We start from the raw sequence: 24,055 nt of genomic DNA, 5'->3' as shown, positions 1-24,055 counted from the left end.
AGTTTAATCCACGTGAGTTTACACACAACAAAAATAATCGCTTTGTTTTTATATCACATCCGACCGACCGGAGGAAAATGCAGCACGGCTCTCACTACCGATAATCCTAATCCCACGGGCAACCCTGAAAAGTATTATCATCTGAAATTAATCATTATGTTATTCAAATTAAATACATATAAGTATTTTTACAACTTGTATTTAGAAATACTCTGTTGTAATTATTGATGCATAAATGTGTTCATCCATTCAATGTGGCATCTGCTATAATGGGGTTAATGTAGGATATTACAATAATACAATACATTATAATATATGATACATTTGAGTTTTATTCATTTCTTATTTCATAGTTTGTCATTATTATTATTTTTATCGCTCATCTTATTTTTGATTTTATTAATCTGTGTGAATCTGTGCTATCCTGTTTTTCACTCTTACCCTGTTGCTGTTTGAACTACTGAATTTCTCCACGGGGATTAATAAAGGTCCATCTTATATTATCTTAATGTATAAGTTGATTTACTTCAATCTACTGTACTGTGTAAAAACACCCCAACAATATTACAAAAAGTATACTGCATAAAGCAAACTATATACTTTATTTGATCTAAAACATTGATGTTTTTTCATTATAGTAGCCTGTGAAAACCATAAGTGATTAAATGCTACAGTATTCAACAAACACAACTGCAGAGCTGCAAACATTGCAAACAGACTAGGTTCTACAACACCCAGTTGTCTTTGTGTATTTGTGAATGAAGCGCCATCTCATGGTTAAATCCTGGAATTGAACAAATGGGGAAATTTGGCAACGACCTCTAGCAATTTGGCAACACCCCCAGCCACTGGGATCCGCTGGGCTTTTGGTTGGGACACACCCTTGTGAGTCCTATCTGGAGTGCTACATCTGTATAGTGCAGATGGACACTGCTCTTTCAGTTTGGCTTGCACACCCGAGATGCGGCCCGACATATTCGCAGCACCATCGAAGCAAAATCCCCTGAGACGCTCCAGTGGCAAATGCAAGCGCAGAAAAACATCCTTTATGCAAGAAAAAAGTGTTTCTCCAGTTGAATCAGGCGCATTGTAAAATCCAAGGAAAGCATTCACTCCCTCAAGTTTTGAATCCACGTATTGCAAAGTAATGGAAAATTGCTCTGATGTACTTATATCAGTGGTCGCATCTGCAGTAAGACCATAGAAAGGATGCTCTCTCGCTTCGGACACAATTTCTCTTTGAACAGAATGGGCGAATATCTCCAGTATTTCATTTTGTACCGTGTCGGACATCCAGTTGTCTCTTCGCTGCAGCCACTCCCGGCATTTTGGCAATCTAAATGTCCGCTCCATCATCAGTTTCCATAGCACCCCATCTCGATTGTTATGGCCTCTTAATGATAGTCCTAAACTGCCGATGAATCTTACTGATCTGAATATTAGCTCTAGGACTGTTCTGGCCGTTCTTTGCTCTTTCTCAACAATCTCCTACAGTAGACCATTAATGGGAGTGTTTAGCAGCGAAGCAAGCATTCTCTCCGATTCTGAGTGAATGTCAGACAACTCGTGCTGGCTAAACTTTGTGGTTGCTTTATGCCAGTTACAAAAGCCTCCTACTGTAAATGAACTTTTCTTTCTGTCATTATGTCTTAAGCCCTTCTCTATGGCTTTGCAGCAGGTGAAGCAAAGAACGGTGTCTTTCTCCGTGACATAATGCACCCATTTCCACCGGGTAAACCAGCTTTTCTGAAATGACCGCTCGAAGGTCTCTGTCCCAATTTTCCTGGCAGGAAAACGTATGTCTGGTCGACACGGCTCATCAAACCCCAAAACGGTAGGTGTCGGGTCTAGCTTGTCAACTGCACCACCTGGTGTATGGCCATGGCTAGCGTTAGCCACAGCTGAACTGCTAGCTCCAGTTTCATCGGTGCTGCTGCTAGGAGGCTGCTGCTCGTTGGTTGTAGTAGACAAATGTCTTGCCCCTGCATCTTCTAATTCAATATTTTTAGCAGATTTAGCGCTTTTAGAGAGAAAAAATTCCGATATCCGTTTTTGCGTCATGTCAGTTACTTGTGTTGTTGTGTGTCACGTTAAAAGTAGCCGACTGAAAACTATCAACAAACTTCTTTTCCACATCTTTTTTTTTTTTCTTCCCTGAAGCAAAATAATGTATTATATAGTTTTAAATTATCATTTAAATAATAATATATAATGTAAAATATAATCTCAGGCACAATTAAATGAAATAAATATATATAATACAAATAAAATACATTTGCAAGCAGGGGTGCTCCACTCCCCCTCCCCGCCACTAGGGGGTGCTGCAGCGCCCTCAGCACCCCCCTTCCCGCGCCCCTGCCGATAGGCCTACTTTCTCAGAAAGTTTGTACTTACTTAAATAGTTCCCTAATCAGGCTTATCTCGAGGCTACACATTCTTATTTTTCTGCAACATTTGAAAGATTTTTGACACATTTCTGGATCCATTTTATGGATTATATACGTTTACATTATTTGCTGTCATTTTGATTGCGTAATTTTACTATCTTTTTTTTTGTTGACTATACACACATATCTAATGCACGTCTGTCCGTACTGAGAGAGGGATCCTCCTCCTGTTGCTCACCCCCAGGGCCGTTTTTCTTCCTATAGGCGGATTATGTCATTTTCTGCACATGTCGATAGCACTGTCTTTTTTTGGAAATGAAAATACTATATATAAATATATACATATGTACACATGTAGGCTACTTGGCAAATGAATAATAATAAAAATTAGGACTGTCAAGTTAACGCAAAAAAAGATTAACGCCACTAATTATTTTGACGAGATTAACGCATGTGTATTTTTTGTCCTCGGCCGCCCCGTAGTTTCGAGTTTAAAATACCATCTACAAGCTAATGTAGTCCGCTTGCGGCAGACCACACTTCCACGCTCACCGGCAGGCACTGACTGGCCATCAGGAGGACCGGGAGGGCGTGTGTATGTGTGGCGCCAGAGAGAGACCTTACGTGTATTGTTGTTGTTGTTAGCATCTGGTGCTAGCTAGCTGCGCTAACGGATATAAGGAGCTGTTTAAATGAAAACAGAGTGACATTGCGCCGACAACTGCGCCGAGCACTTCACTTCATGCAGGCAGCCAGACAGTGGGACATTGTGGGAAAAGTCAGCACACTCAGCGCGGATAGTGCACGCAACACGATTGCAGTGTCCAGGCAGCTCCCGCACACACACACACACACACACACACACACACACACACACACACACACACACACACACACACACACACACACACACATGACAGTTTAGTCTGTACATAATTTATATGGTGCTTCCAATTGAGTTTTTCGTCAACAAGCAGTCCTAATGCACAATTTTTTCTATCTCAGTATTGCAAATCCGTATAATGCAGTCATTTCTACTATCAGATTTTTTATTGAATAACATGTAATTTGTTTTGGCCACATTAAGGGATGATTTATTAACTGCAAACCAGTTACATAGTATTTCTAATTCTGCATTCACAATTTTAACAAGATCGCCAAGATTATGATGGCAGCAGTGAATTCAAAGTTCAGGTTCAGCCTCAATATATTTGGGGAGAATTCAAATGAGCCGTCTTTATTTGTATACAGCCAAGCCCCCTCCTGTGTTCGGTGAAGCATTATATGCTTAAAAATCCAATGTAGGATATAAACACGACTAAACTGCAATGATAGCAAAGCTGTGGCTTGTGTTTTTGGGGTAATAAAGTCCAAATCATCGTTGGGCTGTCAGCCAATGAGTGACGTCTGAGGAAGAGGAAACATGTAAATTAAACATTGTTGAGAAAATGCTGCATCTCTTGCATTTATTGACATAGAGGAGCCTTATTGTTTACCTTTTTAATATCATTTTTTGTAATTTTCAATTGCTTGGTTTTCGTGAAATTAGCCTGTTTTCCTATTAAAGTCTAACAGATTGATGCATCTCCACAGATCTTCTTAAAGGCTTCGGAATCCCCCCCATTGTAGTTAAAAAAAACTGTAAAAACTAGGGCCCCCAAACAGCATCTTGCATAGGGCCCCAAAAAAGCTGGAAACGGCCCTGCTCACCCCAAGGTTTGTTCAATTTATTTCAGTTTCGATTGTCTTATAGTCTTCTGGAGTTTCATCTTGTCCCCACCGAGGTATACCGTACACACTGTAAAGCCTCAAATGTGTAATTTGTGATATTGGTCTGTATAAATACAATTTGATTGATTTCCCAAGGACACTCCAACCACAGACCTTCCAACTGATCCAGCCTAGAATCAGTGGTGTGTGTACATGTGTTTGGTTTGGTTGGAAGGATGGGTCAACAAGACTTGGTAAACAAAGAGATCAATGTTTCCGGTTTCCTGTCAACAGTGGATATTGGTTCCTTTTAACCATGACAATTCTAACTAAAGGAAAGTGACAAATATCCATTTGGAGGAATGTTGTTTTTGGTGTGTGTCTGATGAGCACAAGCGTCCATCTGTAGTTACTTCTTCTCATTAGAGGTGATGATAGAACATTCTCTGTCACACAACTTAATGAGTGTACCCCTCCTTTTCCACCCCCTTCGCCCAAATGATCTATACTGAGTTGCTGGCAACAAGCTTACGTGAACTCCTGACCCTCTTCTTCATGTCCTCTTGTCCCTTCACATCTCTCTGACAGAAAGCAAAAAGCGCTCTCTCCATGGATCACTCTCCCTCTGCAAGCTGAAATTACACAGCTGAAGCTTTTTTACAGGTATGGCGACTCCTTGGAACTGAGCCTTGTATCAGTTTCAGTAGTGTGTGTGTGTGTGTGTGTGTGTGTGTGTGTGTGTGTGTGTGTGTGTGTGTGTGTGTGTGTGTGTGTGTGTGTGTGTGTGTGTGTGTGTGTGTGTGTGTGTGTGTGTGTGTGTGTGTGTGTGTGTGTGTGTGTGTGTGTGTGTTAAATGTAGTATAGTTGTTAGGTTGGAGGCGGGAATCATAGCCATAGAAGCCCGGCTCCGCATTTTAGAAAATAACTCAGTTACAGTAAAGCCCATGTTAGCCGGTGCGGACCGGCAAAAGGTAGCTCCTCTTAGCCGTCCCCCGGCAACTCCCGAGCAGCAGGGAGATTGGGTGACTGTTCAGAAGGGGCATAACGCGAAACCCGCAGGTCCCCACCAACCCGTTCACGTATCTAACAGATATTCCCCACTCAGCGAGACACCCGCTGAGAAGCCAACTCTGGTTATTGGTAGCTCTATTATGAGACACGTGAATTTAGAGACCGAAGCGTCCACAGTCACATGCATTCCGGGGGCCAGAGCGGGCGACGTTGAGGCGCATCTTAGACTGCTGGCTAAAAATAAACGTAAATACAGTAGGATTGTTATTCACGTCGGTGGTAATGATGTTCGTTTACGCCAATCAGAATGCACCAAACTTAATGTGGCGTCGGTGTGTAGTTATGCTAAAACAATGTCGGACACCGTAATCTTCTCTGGTCCCCTCCCCAATCTGATCAATGATGACATGTATAGCCGCATGTCATCATTTCAGCGCTGGTTGTCTTGGTGGTGCCCAGCAAACAATGTGGGCTTCGTAAATAATTGGACAGCCTTCTGGGGAAAACCTGGTCTGATTAAGAGAGACGGCATTCATCCTACTTTGGAAGGTGCAAATCTCATTTCGGCAAACATTTCAGGGCTTTGTGGACTTAATCCATGACAAACTGGATTTGAGACCAGGAGGCAGAGTCGCAGTCTTACACGCTTCTCTGCGCTCTCTCCTAGGCAGTCATCCATAGGAATCCCGAACCCAATAAAATACCCAATATTAACGGTGTGTGTGTCTGCTCAAGGACAATTTAAGGTAAAACCTAATAGAGGTGTCATACATAATAACCTAATAAAAGTCAATGTAACAACTACTACAGTGCAACAAAACAGGAAGATTAAATGTGGTCTCTTAAACATAAGATATCTAGCATCTAAAGCAATATTGGTAAATGATTTAATATCAGATTATAATATTGATATATGCTGTCTCACTGAAACTTGGTTGAGACATGAAGAATATGTCAGCATAAATGAGGCCACTCCACCCAGCCATATCAATACTCTTATTGCCCGAGGCACGGGCCGAGGAGGTGGAGTTGCAGCAATCTTTGACTCAAGTTTACTTATCAATACTAAACAAAAATTAAATTATACCTCCTTTGAAAGCCTCGTTTTTAGTCTTACGCATCCGACCTGGAAAACTTTGCAGCCAATCTTATTTGTTACAGTGTACCGTGCACCAGGTCCTTATTCAGAATTCTTATCAGAATTCTCTGAGTTTTTATCAACTTTGGTACTTAAAACAGATAAAGTTATTATCGTAGGTGACTTTAATATTCATGTTGACGAAGATAAAAATAGCCTTACTGTTGCATTTAACTCTATATTAGATTCTGTTGGTTTCTGTCAGTGTAAATAAACCAACCCACTGCTATAATCACACTCTTGACCTTGTTCTGACTTATGGTATTGAAATTGAGCAACTATTAGTCGAACCGCATAATCCTGCTTTATCCGACCATTTCTTAGTAACTTTTGAAGTACTGTTATTAGACTACAAAGCATTAGCCAAAAGCTCCTGCAGCAGAAACCTATCCGTTAGTGCTATAGCCAAATTTAAGGAAGAGATTCCACCAATACTTAACTCGATAGCATGTCTGCATGTAAGGGAGGAAACTTATACAAAATGTACACCACCTCAAATTGATCATGTTGTTGATAGTGCTACAGATGCGCTGCGAATAAAATTAGACTCTGTTGCTCCTTGGAAAAAGAAGAAAATAAAACAACATAGATTAGCTCCATGGCATAATGCCGAAACCCGCAAAATAAAGCAAAAGTCGAGACAACTTGAAAGGATATGGCGTTCCACTAAACTTGAAGAATCTCGTTTAATTTGGCATATTACTCTCAATGAATATAAGAAAGCACTGCGTAAAGCGAGTGCAGCCTACTACTCTTCATTAATCGATGAGAATAAGAATAATGCAAGATTTCTTTTCAGCACTGTAGCCAGGCTGACAGAGAGCCACAGCTCGACTGAGCTTTCTATTCCCATAGCACTCAGTAGTAATGATTTTATGTGCTTTTTTAACGATAAAATTGTTACTCTTAGAAACAAAATCAATGACCTCTTGCGTTTGACCAGTATAGTGTTATCAACAGCTCCCGGAAACGTAAGTTCTAATATTACACGAGATAGTAAACTAGAATGCTTTTCAGCCATAAACCTTGAACAATTAAATTCAATGATTCTCTCTTCTAAACCATCAACGTGTATCTTAGACCCGATTCCAACTAAGCTGTTAAAATAAGTTTTTCCATTAATTAGCACTTCTTTATTAAATATTATGAACACGTCTTTATTATCAGGCTATGTTCCACAATCATTCAAAGTAGCAGTGATAAAACCGCTTCTTAAAAAGCTGTCACGGTTTGTGAATCAAGCAGGACCCAAATGCAGATTTAAACTGAAAACTCCCTGTATTTCAAGGCTATGAGATAAATGTACAATGACACAAACAGAACACTCACCGCAGAACTAGTCTGGGAACAAGACGAACCGACCAAGACAGACAGACAACCCAGAACTTAAATACACACAAGACTCAATCACACAACAAGACACAGGTGAGGAGGGAGGAGAAAACACAGGGGCCCAGGTGAACATAATCAGACAATTAGACACACCAGGGAAACTAATGACAAGAGGACAAACACAGGGAAAAGAACCAGACAATAACCCAAAGCAAAACATGACATGGAAAACAGCAAAAACACCCAAACCTACAAAACTATAAACGTGACATAACATGAGAATCGTGACATAACCCCCCCCTTCAAGGGAAGGATTCCAGACGTCCCAAAAAAACAAAAATCCAGCAGGGTGGGTGGAGGGGGTCTGGAGGACGGGTCTCGGGCGGACGGCCCGGGGACAAGGCAGAGTTCAAAAAAGGGGAATTCGGGCGGACGGCCCGGGGGCAAGGCAGTGTTCAAAAAGGGGAATTCGGGCGGACGGCCCGGGGGCAAGGCAGAGTCCATGGAGGGAATCTCGGGCGGACGGCCCGGGGGCAAGGCAGAGTCCGAGGAGGGGTGAAGACCAGACAGCTCCGGAGGCCGGTCAGGAGCCGGTGTCGGCAAGATCCCCCATGGAAGAGGACACAGGACCGGCAGGACCCCCGGCAGGAGAGCAGTCGGCGGAATCCCCAACGCGACAGGACATGGAGTTGGCAGGACCCCCAGCGGAAGAGTAGTCGGCGGGACCTCCAAAGTGGCAAGACATGGAGTTGGCAGGACCCCCGGCAGAAGAGCAGTCTGCGGGACCTCCAACGGCTCAGGACATGGGGTTGGCAGGACCCCCGGCAGAAGAGTAGTCTGCGGGACCTCCAACGGGACACGACATGGAGTTGGCAGGCCCCCCGGCAGAAAAGTAGTCTGCGGGACCTCCAACGGCACAGGACATGGGGTTGGCAGGACCCCCGGCAGAAGAGTAGTCTGCGGGACCTCCAACGGCTCAGGACATGGGGTTGGCAGGACCCCCGGCAGAAGAGTAGTCTGCGGGACCTCCAACGGGACCAGACATGGAGTTGGCAGGACCCCCGGCAGAAGAGTAGTCTGCGGGACCTCCAATGTGACAAGACATGGAGTTGGCAGGACCCCCGGCAGAAGAGTAGTCTGCGGGACCTCCAACAGCACAGGACATGGGGTTGGCAGGACCCTCGGCAGAAGAGCAGTCTGCGGGACCTCCAACGGCTCAGGACATGGGGTTGGCAGGACCCCCGGCAGAAGAGTAGTCTGCGGGACCTCCAACGTGACAAGACATGGAGTTGGCGTCGGACGGACAGCCATCAGGACACGGGGAGCTGGCGTCGGACGGACAGCCAACCGGAGACGAGGTGCTGGAGTCGGGACCATGGTTACTGGAGCCGGCACTGAAGCCGTGACCATGGCTGTAAGGTCCGGTTCTGGAGCTGGAAACATGGCTGTAAGGTCCGGTTCTGGAGCCGGAAACATGGCTGTAAGGTTCGGTTCCGGAGCCGGAAACATGGCTGTGTGGGCCGGCTCTGGAGCCGGAAACATGGCTGTGTGGGCCGGCACTGGAGCCGGAAACATAGCTGTAAGGTCCGGTTCTGGAGCCGGAAACATGGCTGTAAGGTCCGGTTCTGGAGCCGGAAACATGGCTGTAAGGTCCGGTTCTGGAGCCGGAACCATGGCTCTTGGGGCTTGAGCTGCTAGCTTGGCCTTGCGACTCCTACTCTTAGCAGCCGCCTGAATACTCCGTGGACCTCCATAAGCCAGACGAGTTCCAGAATATGACTCCTGGACAGGAGCAGGAACTGGGGCAGAAGCACGGGTTGACTTCAGACGGAACCCACCAAGGCGTATGGTGCCAGGTTGGGAATTGGGAGGCCGGGAGCTAGCATGCCTGGGGCTAGCAGGCCGGGAATCACACACAGGGAGGATCTTTGAAATCCAGCCAGGTAAGAACTTCACCATACCTGGTTTCTCCCTAGCCATCTGGCGCGCCTCCGACAATACAGCCTCCCGCTGCTGAACTCCGGGTGCTCTCTTCCATCTATCCAAGCAGTTAGCCAAAAAAAAGGAAACATTTAATAATTCCGACTCGAACGGATCTGCTGGGCCCATTTTTTGGTCGGTTCGTACTGTCACGGTTTGTGAAACAAGCAGGACCCAAATGCAGATATAAACTGAACTTCCTTTATTTCAAGGCTATGAGATAAATGTACAATGACACAAACAGAACACTCACCGCAGAACTAGTCAGGGAACAAGACGAACCGACCAAGACAGACAGACAACCCAGAACTTAAATACACACAAGATTCAATCACACAACAAGACACAGGTGAGGAGGGAGGAGAAAACACAGGGGCCCAGGTGAACATAATCAGACAATTAGACACACCAGGGAAACTAATGACAAGAGGAAAAACACAGGGAAAAGGACCAGACAATAACCCAAAGCAAAACATGACATGGAAAACAGCAAAAACACCCAAACCTACAAAACTATAAACGTGACATAACATGAGAATCGTGACAAAAGCACAACCTCGATCCAAAGGTTTTAGCCAACTATAGACCTATTTCTAATCTTCCGTTCCTCTCAAAAATTCTTGAGAAAGCAGTCGCAAAACAGCTGTGTGATTACTTAAAAAACTATGATTTGTTTGAAGATTTTCAGTCTGGCTTTAGAACACATCATAGCACAGAGACAGCTCTGGTTAAAGTCACAAATGACATTCTAATAGCCTCAGACAAGGGACTTGTCTCTATTCTTGTCTTGTTCGATCTTAGTGCTGCATTTGATACTATCGACCATGATATCCTATTGCAAAGACTAGAGCACTTAGTTGGCATACAGGGAACTGCTTTAGGCTGGTTTAGGTCCTATCTATCTGAACGCTCTCAGTTTGTATGTGTCAACAATGAATCTTCCATGCAAACCAAAGTTAGCCATGGAGTGCCACAGGGCTCAGTGCTTGGACCTATTTTGTTCACACTATATATGCTTCCGTTCGGCAATATTATAAGGAATCATTCTGTAAACTTTCATTGTTATGCGGATGATACTCAACTATATTTATCAATCAAGCCTGATGAAATTAATCATTTAAATACAATTCAAGACTGCCTCAAGGACTTAAAAACGTGGATGACCTTACATTTTTTGATGTTAAACACGACCAAAACTGAAGTTATTGTACTTGGCCTGAATAATCTATGAAACAAATTATCTAAAGATATACTAACTATGGATGGCATTAATTTGGCCTCCAGTGAGACTGTAAGGAACCTTGGTGTTATATTTGATCAGGATTTATCCTTTAACACCCACATAAAATCCATTTCAAGGACCGCCTACTTCCATCTACGTAACATTGCAAAAATCAGGCATATCTTGCCTCAAAACGATGCAGAGAAACTAGTCCATGCATTTGTTACTTCAAGGCTGGATTATTGTAACTCCTTATTATCAGGGTGTACCAAGAAGTCAGTCAAGTCGCTTCAGTTGATTCAAAATGCTGCAGCTCGTGTACTAACCAGAGTTAGGAAAAGGGACCACATTACTCCTGTTCTGGCTGCCTTACACTGGCTCCCTATAGAACACAGGATAGAATTTAAAATTCTTCTTCTCGCCTACAAAGCCCTTAATGGGCAGGCGCCATCTTACCTTAAAGAACTCATTATGCCCTACTGTCCTACTAGGGCATTGCGTTCCAAGAATGCAGGGTTGTTGGTTGTTCCTAGAGTCTTTAAAAGTACAGTGGGAGCCAGAGCCTTTTCTTATCAAGCTCCACTTTTGTGGAATCAGCTTCCAGTTTGTGTTCGGGCGGCAGACACCCTATCCGTTTTTAAGAGTGCGCTTAAGACCTTCCTTTTTGATAACGCTTATAGTTAGGGCTGATTAGATTCAGCCCCTAGTTTTGCTGATATAGGCTTAGTTTGTCAGGGGACATCTTACTTCTTCCTTCTCTCTGTCTATACCTGTGTACTCTCATGTTCCGATTAACCCAGATTCCCCAAATGTCTTTCTTTTTGGTGTCTATATACGCCGGGATCCGGAGTCATGGATGATCCTGCGGTCCTGTGTCATGGATCGCGAGTCCTGGATCTTGAGTCGTGGCTGTGGTCCTGGATCATAAGTCCTGGATGGATATCCTCGTGGATTCATCTTCCTATTATACACACATGCATTTCCAAACATTTGGACTCCCTATGTTGCAAATGTATTATCTTTTTAATTTACACACGGCATCTAATGCACGTCTGTCCGTCCTGGGAGAGGGATCCCTCCTCTGTTGCTCTCCCTGAGGTTTCTCCCATTTTTTCCCTTTAAACTGTGGGTTTTCTCTGGAAGTTTTTTCTTGTACGATGTGAGGGTCTAAGGACAGAGGGTGTCGTATTGTCATACTGATATTCTGTACAAACTGTGAAGTCCACTGAGACAAATGTAACATTTGTGATATTGGGCTATATAAATAAACATTGATTGATTGATTGATATTGCTTCTGCAAAGAAAAAATTGTCCGTTCCATGCTTTTAACAGCTGGAACAGCAGCAACAGCAGCATAACTTTCACAAGTTCATTTCTACCCTCCGGTATCACAGTGGACGTTTTTGTCCATATGGGTCATTTATCACATTTCATTTTGTAATAACTTTGGTTGTGTTGTTGCAAATGGCCTGATTTTTTTGTAACAAGGCTATTTTCTCAATCTTTTTTGGAATTCCAATTTACATTTTTCAAATCGGTCTTTAATTCACTGTGTTAGAAATCGACTACGCTTATTGACCATTCAAGACAAAAATGTCCGCTGCCAAAGACTTTGATAAAAACATTATATTAAAATATTTTATTCACCACTTTTTTTTGGTTCAATCTTTAAAGCAACTTCCGCCCTAATCAAAAATACCAAATATTTAATCATTTTCAGGACTTTAACCCTTTAAATGCCATTTTAAATACATGAAATCGCTGTTGTTTATCATGATAAAAACAGAGAAAATTAGTTATTTTCTATATAATACATATCGGGGGAATGGATTTTTCAGTCTTGGATATGTCAAAGATTAGCAGCAAAATAAAAATAAATTGCATTATTAGTTATGGCACAAAATCAGATTAAACAAAAAACTCCCCATTAGTCATTCGGGACAAAAATGTCCACTTCCAAAAACTGCTATAAAATGACCAAATATTAAATTATTTTCAGTATTTTTACCCTTTAACTGCCAGTTTGAAAACATGAATTTGTGTTTTCTATGAAAAACGTGCTCAAAAAGGCAGTTATTTTCCATATAATAATTCTTTTTTTTTTATCACAGTCTTGAATATGTCCAAAATTAGCAACAACATTGGTTTTGGTGCATTATTAGTTTTTGCACAGAATCAGATTAAACAAAAAACTCACACATTCACCAAATGTCCCATTCACTCCCATTATAACCGTTTGGGTAGGTCCACACCAGAGTCTCCTTCTCAGGGTTTTTCTGTTTCAGAGGATGAGTCCTGCAGCTGAAGTTACGGGCTGCATGAGACCTCTTGTCACACAGAGTAGCTCCTCTTCATCTTGCTGCTTGTTGCGTATCACAGGAATTAAATGACCAGCCAGCCAAACTACACATATTTGAAGCTTTGGCTTTGCAGCCAGGTGTTTTGATTTACTTGAAGGAGTGTATGTATGTCTGTTTGCTAAAGAGACGTTATCAAAGGACTTTGAAGTTCCAAACAATTCAAAAACATCGAGGTCAAGCTGGGTCAAGATCATACATCTGTTTACCTCTAAGACACATGAAACAGCACAAATGAAAAACAAAACGCCATGAGAGCACACTTAGTCCTGTCTCATTCTCACACACAATCACTCACACACAAAAGGTATAAGGAGGTTTAATATGTACGAGTGTGTATGAGTTTTTTGTTTAATCTGATTCTGTGCAAAAACTAATAATGTACCAAAATCAATGTTGTTGCTAATCTTGACATATCCAAGACTGTGATAAAAAAAGCCACCCCCCCAACATTTATTATATGGTAATTAACTGACTTTTTGTGCACGTTTTTCATAGAAAACGCGAATTCGTGTTTTCAAACTGGCAGTTAAAGGGTTAAAATCCTGAAAACAATTAAATATTTGGTATTTTTGATCAGGACTGAAGTTGATTGAAAGATTTACGCCCAAAAAGTTGTTATCATTTTATAGCAGTTTTTAGAAGTGGAAATGTTTGTCCCGAATGACTAATGTGGGAGTTTTTTGTTTAATCCGATTTTGTGCAAAAAATAATAATGGAAAAAAATAAATGTTGTTGCTAATCTTTGACATATCCAAGACTGTGATAAAAAAAAGCCATTCCCCAGATATGTATTATGGAAAATAAAAAAAATTCTGTTTTTATCATGAAAAAAACAAGCGATTTCATGTATTCAAAATGGCATTTAAATATGAAGGTAGACATGGTGCAAAATGCGAGAGCGTGTAAACCTGATGTGAGCCCTTGCAGAAAAAAAATCTGAGCTTGTGTGCATACATTTACACTTGTATAAAAATATCCACGGAACCAAATTTGAAGTCACAGAAGAAAAAAAAAGTTTTGTAGCTTGTAGAAAAACAATGAACTTAGTGATGAAATGTTCACGTTCATGTTGAAAAATATGTATATTTATAATATATTTTCCATTACAACTGCAACTTGGTTATTACAACCTCTCAAGCACAAAAAATGTGTCGGTCTAGGCAAGAACCACATACGTCACCCTTACGTCGGAGGGGGGCGAGATTAACCTGAACTGACAGTTTATGGAGAGTAGCCTAGCCTATACGGCAAATAAAAGTTGAAACAAGCAGTAGCGCTGAGCAAAGTGACTAGAACGCAACCACACACACTTGTAAAGAAAACACACTTTATAAAGTCAGGCAACACTAACCAGTAACCAGGCTTCGTGTGATTCTCTTTATTTGACCATCCGTTCGCTGTTATTGATCATTGTGGAGGGGGCAGACGTTTTGTTTTCTATTATAGCTATCAGATGGAATCAATACATGGGCTGCTCAGGTTGTCATGTCCGACTATCACAAGTAGAGTCATAATGAAAAAAAAATACGCCTGTAAAATGTGCCTGTAGAAAATGGCTTAGCCTATGCCACAAGTTATAACAACAAGCTACAAGTCATTATAGTCAGTTTAGCTTCGGTTGCTATGCTCACATCACCCATTTTATACCAGAGAAACTTTCATAAAAGCGTTGTGATGCCAAACAGTGTCAATTCATACTGAAACACATTTACTTGGGGAATTGGGGATATTTATCAGCTGCTTGTGTGACAGTCAGACAGTGAATACTTTACAGCGGCCGCTGCTGTGAGTTAACGGGAGAATAAACTCCGGTGGACGAGCAGCACTGCAGCGGTCGGTAAATGCCGCTGTACCACATTAATAAACAATGAACCAGGACACTCTGGAGAAAAGTACAAGGTTGGAGAAGTAGTAAAAGTAACACGGTCATCGACCCGACGCAGTCCCCCATTGTTGTTGTTGTTGTTGTGAGCGAAGCACGGAGCTAGAACGGGAGCTGCGTTGGTGTGAAAGGGGCAACAGTAGTCACTTGTGTGTGACTGACCCAAGCTTGCGCCTCGTTGTTCTGATAGCTCCGCCCCTTCGCTCCACTTCTTTTTGCGCATTGATATAACTGCACACAGGCCCTTTCTCAAAGCATCCTTTTTAGAAATAGTCGAATATCGAAAAAAAGAGAAGACCGCATTATGTCCAAAACTAACCATCGGCGAAGAGTATTCAATTAAGCCATATGTTATTATGCGGTGGATCTCTGTCCCATTCTGTCTTTCCCCTCATCAGCATCTCATATCTATTTTCATTTCTTCCTTTGCCAGATGAGATGAAGTGCCAGTTTGCGTGTGTGTGTGTGTGTGTGTGTGTGTGTGTGTGTGTGTGTGTGTGTGTGTGTGTGTGTGTGTGTGTGTGAGAGAGAGAGTAATGGAGACAGACTTGGACAAATGCTGAAGGACACACTGCTTATACCCATCTTTAATCCTAACTTTCAGCCAGTGAGCTCATAGCCAGCTTTCCAGCCAGCATGAACTTTACCGCATGCTATCTCCTCAAAAGGTCACACACACACACACACACACACACACACACACACACACACACACACACACACACACACACACACACACACACACACACACACACACACACACACACACACACACACACACACACACACACACACACACACACACCAAGGGTAATCCCAACATGGCATCAAACACACACGCTTTCAGACAAATGGATCCACTGAAATAGGCCTTGTCCTCCCCTCGGGGGATAGAATGCTAATCCACAGGTGAAATCACTTACACACTTGTGTCTCAGATAAGATTCTCCAGGCTCATCACACACACACATTTCCATTTCCCTAATTATGAGGGAAGACCCTGTGTGTTGCTGCAGCTGTCTCGTTAAGCCTCTCCTCTGATGCCTGCCGACAACAGGCTGTGACAGTATCATCTCTCCCACATTACTTTGCTTCTATTTTAGACCCTAACTCAGTTTATTCTCTCACCGAGTCATTATGTTTATATTGTTTAAATATACACTCTAGTCTTTTAATACTACCTGTGGCCGTGAGGTAGAGCGGTCTTCTTTCAATTGGAACGTTTCGATCCACTCCTGCAGGTCAACATGTCAATATGACCTTGGTCAAGATACTTAACCCTGAGTTGCTCCCGATGGTATGGTGGTTTATGAATGTGTGTGAATGGGTGAATGATGACTTGTAAATGTAAAGTGCTTTGAGGTTTCATAAAAACTGGATAAATCGCTAAAAATATACATTCCATTTACTTCTTGTGTACATTATCATGATCCTGGTGTTTAATGTTTTATTTTGAAATGCATTTTCTCTTTGTGTCTTGTGTGGTTTTACTTCCTATCTTTACTTGTGTCTTGTGTGGTTTTACTTCCTGTCTTTACTTGTGTCTTGTGTGGTTTTACTTCCTGTTTTCCTGCCTGTGTGATTGTATGATTGAGTTGCCCTTGTGTCTAAATAAATAAAGCGCAATCTCAAGTTTCTTCATGTAAAGGGAATACAATCTAGATAGAATGGTAAAATACACCTAAGAACGACTAAGATTTGATTCATTAGGTGGCACAGGAACTACAAATGCAATCATTTTTTTATCATAAAATATAACTAATTTATCTAAAATATAATAATCGTATCCCATCTTCTATTTTTTTTGGGATCATCTGTTCACCAGAAAATGTCATGGAAGATTAACTCTCAAAAGTCATCACAAAAGAAAATGGGACTAACATCTGCTCCCTTAGTTTTTGTGCCAGCTTTACCCTAAATAAAACTCGCACTTCGTTTCTGCGTTGAGTTCCTGCTGTTTGTATTACCCAATTTCGATTCAGGACAACATACAGTATAAAAGCAGCACAGATCTGATAGGAAGAAATCTGATTCCGGTGCCCACACTAGTCTGAAGAGTGTGTTTGCTGATAGTAACCACCAAAAACAATAGCTCTATGATCTAGCAGAAACTCTAATTCTAGTGCATTATGCGCTATTTTTATTGCATTTAGAGTGTTTTCTGTCAACTCTGTTGTAGTTTGATAGAAATCTGACTGCCAACAAGGTTAAGAGGCAAGTCAGCAGTGTCAGTATCAAAGCATAAAAGTCAAAGAGAAATCTCTCTGAGGCCACACACAGATCACCCTTAGAGCTTTCATATACTAAAAGTTGAATTCAAATAGATTTGCCCGATATGCTGAGTAATTTCAATGCTGACCTTCAACAAGCCTCTGGTAGACTCAGAGATTTTAAGAGCGCTCATTGTGTTCGAGGGACAGCTAGACGCACATTCTTGCTGTCAATCTCCCTTTTCCCTCATCTGTAACATCTTTGTGACGTTGCCATAGTTACATGCGTGTTGCATGATCACGGTAGTAACTACTGAAGTCAGGGTCAAACCACTTTACATTCCTATGCAACAAGAAATACTTCAGGAGCAAAAGTCACTGTAACACACGTTTCCCCTTTTACGATTCCTGTGATCATAAAGCGTGCACTCAGGAGCATTGAACAAACAGCTCCTTCCCAAATATAGAAGCTAAAGCACCACCACCATTAGTTGAAAGAACCAAACTTTAAAGAAAACATCGCTAACATTGTCAAACTGTAAGAAAGAATGTTATGGCCATAAATTAACCAGATATGCTCTTAATAATAAGTATTCATATTAGATTTGAAAAAGGCAGATCTTTACGGACTAATTGAGAAAATCCTGTTGCACAGTATTCTTTAAACATGCATTAACTGATCTTTCAAAAAAAGCCTACGCAGACCATTTCAATGCACAATAACCTATATAACACACTACAGGAAAGGGGCCTCTTTAAAGCTCACCATTATGCAAAATGCACTTTTTGATGTCTTTTATATAATATGTGTCCCCGGTGTGTCAGGAGACTCACAAAGTATCAGAAAATACACCCCTCTCTATTTTCCTCCTAACCCACATCTCTAAAAACGGGGGTACAACGGAGCTGATCCAGATTTGCTGCGTTCATGACGACATTATGGAAATGTGGGCTAGCTTTATGTCCACGGCCTTATCGTCCCCTATCAGAAACGTTGTTGTATCAGAAACAATGCGTGACGTGTTTTGGACGTACTATGGTCTGTGTTTACATTAGCAAGCATCGCTAACACTCAGTGGTTTGGAACATAATATGGTGTTTAATCACTGCAGCGTTTAGCTGAGTTTCTGCTGGTAGACAGCCTTCTCTTCACAGAGCTCACTGCTTGCATGCGGACGCTCCAAAGGGGCGTGGCCAGCAGCGGCTACATTTAAAGGGCCAGACCCAGAACCAGCACTTTTGTAACAGGGCTGAAATAGAGGGGTGATCTGTTTGGTATTCTGAGCAAAACCTCTCAGAGGCATGTTTTGTGGCCATATAATATATTGTTAAAATATAGCCTAATAGGTGAGCTTTAATGTATTTAATACCAATATATTATTTCTCTTTCTGCTCTGTTTTTGGTCCCCACCGACTCCATTATTTTTTTCGCCAGGTATTCTTTCTCTTAGTTTGGCAGCTGTCTTCTGCTTAGCTGGTAGTGTGTCTTAGCTTTAAGAGCTTGTTCTCTATAACAACGCTGAAATTGATCCAGAACATTGAAGTTGCGTGCCGGAAGTGGCCTCTTCCCTGCTTCCTGCCCCCTACTTTAGTGCCCGTGCTCAGACTAACCCCATCGTCAAATCTGCCCTTCATTTCGATCTTAACTACACACCTGTTCCCTGACTGCCGCTCGAATGACAACATCTGTCAGAAAAATAACACCAGAAAAAGTACTCCAGCCTATGTGGTACTTCCTCTGTGTCTCGGCTGGTAACTGTACTTGTGAAAACAGTTTTGACAGAAACTGTGTCCTATAATGCAATGAAGTGAGGAAATAATGGATCTAATAACAGCTGAGATGAAAAAGAAAAAAAGTATCTCTTTACCTCCTTTGACAGAGAAAACAATTTCAGATCAGGAAATAACTTAAGATAACAATATAGGTGTGTCTGCTTGTTAAATGTGTATGGCAGGGCTGAAGTGGAAAATAAGCTAATCCATGAACTGTGCTGTTATTCTCACAAGTCTGCTTATAGCTACTTAACATGATGCAGCAGTAAAGCAATGGCCCCAACTCGCCCCCTCTTAACACTCATATAGGGTGCTATATGATTTGCATAACACCTACATTAAAAATACACCTATATACTTACAAGAGCACAGGATTCTAAAGGTTATGTTGTGCTAAAATTGAACAGCAGTGTTGCTATCTGCTCTGCGCACAACTTGGTATCCAATAAGTACCTAAAATGGTTGCAACAACGACACACAAACTTAACATTTTAAGTAGCTGCAGTTGGTGGAACATGTTCCAATTTTGGCAAACATCACACTGTATATCAATGCAAAAAACAATGCATCAAAAATGCATTACTGATTTGCAGTAATGCATTTTTACAATTATTTTATTCTAACATGAAATGAAGCGGTCAATAACGCTTTGACAAACACATCAGGGGAAGTGATCTTGGTTACTCATGCAGACACATTTAGTATAGAGGGCTATGAAACATGAAACATAAGATGTTTATTTATTTATTTTGTTCAGGAAACTAATAGTAATGTAAAGGTCAGGATAGGTAATCATAAAATGCAATTAAGAATAAAGCAATTAAAAGTCTTCTCTCCTCATCCTTCTATCCATTCAAGTGTCTGGAGTCAAGAGATCTAAGGTAGTGATGGCAGTTTGACACTGAAGCTTCGAACGGAGCTTCAACCCTGGACTTCCTATTCCATAGAAGCAGTGCTTCGAAGCTTGCTTCAAATCACGTGACATGTGATGTCCGAAGCAGCAACTGCTTCAAATCACGTGACATGCGACGTCCGAACCAGCAACTGCTTCATTTCCTGAATTAATCAACTCACTGGTTCGCCGTCCAATCAGGTGATTCAATGCACTGCCTCGTCTCGATCCTGACAGGTGACAGGTTGAAACAGTTTCAAATTTGAGCGCTTCAACACTTTATAACCGCTCTAAACAATGCGCAATGTGTGGGTTGTTGTCGTAGTTTGCATTGTTGCTGTTGAGTTGTTGTTGGCATTGCATTTGAATTGGATCATTATAGAGCAAGCCAGGAAGAAAAATAGGTCGTTCTGGCTCGTGAAACACTTCGAAATGTGGAGAAGTTGTGAACAAAAAGACAATGAGTAATATAAAAACACTTCGATGGTCTAAGGAATTGATAGTCCAGTGGATAGAGCCGGCGGGCAGGATGTGGCGATATCCTCTGCGCAGCTGGTTCAAAGCTCGGAATAGTTCAACTTTTAATCATTGCTTTTCAACTTTAATACTTTAATAACTGATAAAAGGCCCTCTCCGCCCAAAAAAATGTCAAGCACTCTCTAGTCTCTTCTCAATAACCCAATACACACTATTATCAATCTTTAAATGCAAATAGAACATGATATTCAGTCTTAGTGTGTGTGTGTGTGTGTGTGTGTGTGTGTGTGTGTGTGTGTGTGTGTGTGTGTGTGTGTGTGTGTGTGTGTGTGTGTGTGTGTGTGTGTGTGTGTGTGTGTGTGTGTGTGTGTGTGCATCGAATATTTTTCAAGGCAAAGATACGTTAAACCCACTGCAGCCTTGCACTTCGCCAGGAGAGGTCGCTGTAACTGAAGCTTCGAGAAATGAACCTATTTCCGACACAATTGCCCAAGTGGTTCGACGCTTCATTCAAAGCTTCATTTTGCCATCACTAATCTAAGGTGTGGGCATGGTTTACTCAATGGCAGAAGAAACACTTGTGTTGGTGCTCATCCAGCACAATGCATAGAGGGAATTGAATCTACCAATCGAAGGATGCAGGTTAAGGGTTTTAGCTGTGTGGGCTCAGGTCGCTTAAAACCTGGATCAAGGTGGTAATAAAAAAAAAGTACCGGGTGCTTACCACTACCTATTAGGGGTTTCACCAACTAATCGACTAGTCGACTAGTCGACTACCTTTACCACTAGTCGGCGCTGTAGGCCCTAGTTGACTTGTCGTGAAAAAAATTGAGGTAAACGAGGTGCTGCAAAATGCTCCAAAACACGTCCGACATTCTTATGTATGGCAGTACTTCAACGAAGATGTAACCAACTCCACAGTGAAGTGTCAGTTGTGTACAGCTGTACTGAAGTAAAACACAAATGCATCTGCTATGCGCAACCATCTGAAGATGAGACACCCGCTGCCGACAGCTAGCACTAGCGGTAATGCTAGCACCAGTGAGCAACGGACCAGCGTCAGCACTGAACAGAGGCAAACGAACAGCAAGAAAACACGGGTCAACAGTGATGCGGATGATGAGCTACGGGATTACTGCCAGCGGACACCGCATATCCCCACAATGGATAATCCACTGGAGTGGTGGGCAGAAAACGTGCACCGCTTCCCCCGCTTTCGAGGAGCTACCTGGCTATTCCAGCCACAAGCACCCCGAGTGAGAGGGTTTTTTCCCTGGCACGCAACACTGTCACCCGAAAGCGGTCAAGCCTCCTTCCCTCACATGTCGATGCATTGGTGTTCAAACCAAACCAAAAATATGGAAAGGTGGACGTTATCGTGGAGGACAGCGAATAAAGTGTTGCGCACTGGATTTACGTGGCATTTATGTAAACAAGAGTTTTTTGCTGTCGATTTTGGTGAGTCCAGTTACTGTTTGTTATTTACTCAGCCATGTAACACAAATTAAAATGCAGTGTTTAATGTTACTGTATGAGTTCCAATATAAAATACAGTTGTACACCTCTCTTTGTGTGTCTTTATTATGACGTAACGACTAGTCGACTAGTCGACTACTATTTTGAAAAATGTGTTGACTAGTAAATATTGGTAGTTGTGAAACCCCTACTACCTATACTGGTGGAACACCAAAAATAGAGCGTTGTGTAGAGCTGTGCTGCACCATGAAATGGGAACACGGTTCAACAAAACAGGAAAAAACTGCATTGTGTCAGTCACAGCAACAATGTGTGAATTCGTTTTTTTATTTTGAGAGTGATGAGGATGTTAGTGAGGAAGATGACTGGTTAGGTTAAAAGGTTTGTAACTCCAAACAGAACCTCAGACTATTCTTATTAAGTTGTATTTCAATATGAAAACCAGATGAAGGGTAGGATATTGATCTCTTTGTCTCTCTCTCTTTTTGATACGACTAAAACACACACAGACTCATAGACACTCTCACATCGTGCTTACCTGGGTAGCTGCCCTCCAGCTCTTTCAGCGTTCCATTCCAGGTGAAATTTTTTCGGCCGTAACCAAACATGATGGCTGTTTCCTCTTGTTTCTCTGCAGGAAGATCTGAATCTAGCACTCTGTCTGGTTTTCTATGGGGTTATCTGTTTGTCTCTCTGATCCAGCCGGTTTAGGATTCAATGGATAGACAGGCAATAAAAAGAAAATCCTTCCCCCTTCTTCTCCTTTCACTGGGAGCAAGTGTGAGGGAACCCCAAACTGGTGTGTGTAACTGCCAGGAAAGCAAGTGTGCCAGCGGCTCTTATAAGCACCTGGCTGAAATTTAAAATGCCCTTGTGCCTTTAGCCTGCCCATTGGTTAGGGGACCAATGCAGTGTGTGTGTGTGTGTGTGTGTGTGTGTGTGTGTGTGTGTGTGTGTGTGTGTGTGTGTGTGTGTGTGTGTGTGTGTGTGTGTGTGTGTGTGTGTGTGTGTGTGTGTGCGTGCGTGCGTGCGTGCGTGCGTGCGTACGTGCGTGCGTGTGTATCGTATAATGTGAAAAGAGCCCAGTGTGTATGTAAATCACCCCTGTCAACAGTGTGGGGCAGAGGCTCCAATGTTTCCTACTGACAGCCTGCTGTGAGTGTGTGTGTGTGCAAGAATTCTTCCCCTTGGGGAAATCTTATAAATTTCATATAGCCTGTCCAATAGTTGAGATATATTTCATTCTGGACCAAAATGTTGCACAGACTAACGCCTAACTTAGTAGGCATTGAAGTGACATTTTATAAATCAGATATTCATAATAAAATGCTTTACAAGGGCGTTTACAACATACCAAATGACATATTCGTGTTTAAAGAGCAAACGTTGAAACACAATCAAATACAATGTAAATGCATGACATGCAGACCAGATGCATGCATGAAAACGCATCTGTTTGGATTGTACCTTGGCATTAAATTGTTGTAAAAAATAAATAAAAATAAAGCAATTTCAAAAGTTAGTCCTTTCCTTGTTGTTCCAAGTTTGAACATCTCTGTTGTTTTGCACTTATTGTAAGTTGCTTTGGATAAAAGCGTCAGCCAAATAAAAGCAATGTAATAATCATGGGAGGGAAACAAGCAGCACCTCCATCTATCAGTTTTGAGCTGTAAAACATGTTAGCCGATCAATGACTTACAGCATTTAGACAGCGAAGAAGCCTAGACAACATAAGAGCTTCAGGTTAGAATGAAAAGTAGAGTTGGATATCATCTGCAAATGAATCATACGGAATATGAAATCTTTTTATAATCAGTCCCAAGGACAGCTAAACAGCTGACTTGCTCTGCTGACGTGGCTCAAACTAGTGACTACAGAACGTAAAGCCCCCAGCTGCCAGGCTTCTGTGCAGAACAGAGAGAGGTGTGAAGAACACGGCTCCAATGTGTGTTCTGCAAACGATTTTGAGAGCCTGCAAGAATTAATATACTTTAATTTAGCGCTTATAGCAATATCAAAAAGACTCAAGGGTTAGGGTCCCCATACCCACCAGTTCAGGTTTGGTATTGCTGATATAAGGTGGACAGATCCAGCACATCTGTTCTTGAAGAGCTGGCTTGATAGAGCATGAGAAGTGAAAAAAACATTTAAGAAAACAATATTCAAAAACGTAACTTTTGCAATGAAATCTAATTACCTGACAC

At 42.0% G+C, this 24,055-nt stretch overlaps 2 protein-coding genes and 1 long non-coding RNA gene across 4 annotated transcripts in view; 1 reads left to right on the top strand and 2 right to left on the bottom strand.

The window, feature by feature from the left end:
• Positions 1-21,974, top strand: part of LOC307041399 — a 91,281-nt gene extending 69,307 nt beyond the window's left edge. Inside the window, exon 2 of the long non-coding RNA XR_013808744.1 lies at positions 21,742-21,974. This is a non-coding gene — a long non-coding RNA (uncharacterized lncRNA). The remainder of the gene's footprint in view (positions 1-21,741) is intronic.
• agbl1 (AGBL carboxypeptidase 1) overlaps positions 1-22,649 on the bottom strand; it is a 181,334-nt gene extending 158,685 nt beyond the window's left edge. For both annotated transcript variants that reach the window (XM_079684749.1, XM_079684750.1), the window contains exon 1: positions 22,390-22,649. In XM_079684749.1, coding sequence (XP_079540875.1) covers positions 22,390-22,459 — 70 coding nt within the window. In that variant the 5' untranslated portion in view covers positions 22,460-22,649. The remainder of the gene's footprint in view (positions 1-22,389) is intronic.
• Positions 7,106-10,103, bottom strand: LOC307041385 (uncharacterized protein). Its single transcript, XM_079684757.1, has 2 exons — positions 9,812-10,103; positions 7,106-9,616 (listed from the first exon to the last, which is right to left on the bottom strand). The coding sequence occupies exon 2, from the start codon at positions 9,556-9,558 to the stop codon at positions 7,828-7,830; it is 1,731 nt and encodes a 576-aa protein (XP_079540883.1). The 5' UTR covers positions 9,559-9,616; positions 9,812-10,103; the 3' UTR covers positions 7,106-7,827.
• Positions 22,650-24,055: the final 1,406 nt, after the last annotated feature.

Source organism: Notothenia rossii (genome assembly GCF_949606895.1).
Source record: "Notothenia rossii genome assembly, chromosome: 5".
NCBI classification, from domain to species: Eukaryota; Metazoa; Chordata; class Actinopteri; order Perciformes; family Nototheniidae; genus Notothenia; species Notothenia rossii.
The sequence above is the reverse complement of the archived record's forward strand: the minus strand, read 5'-3'. Positions and strand labels throughout refer to the sequence as shown.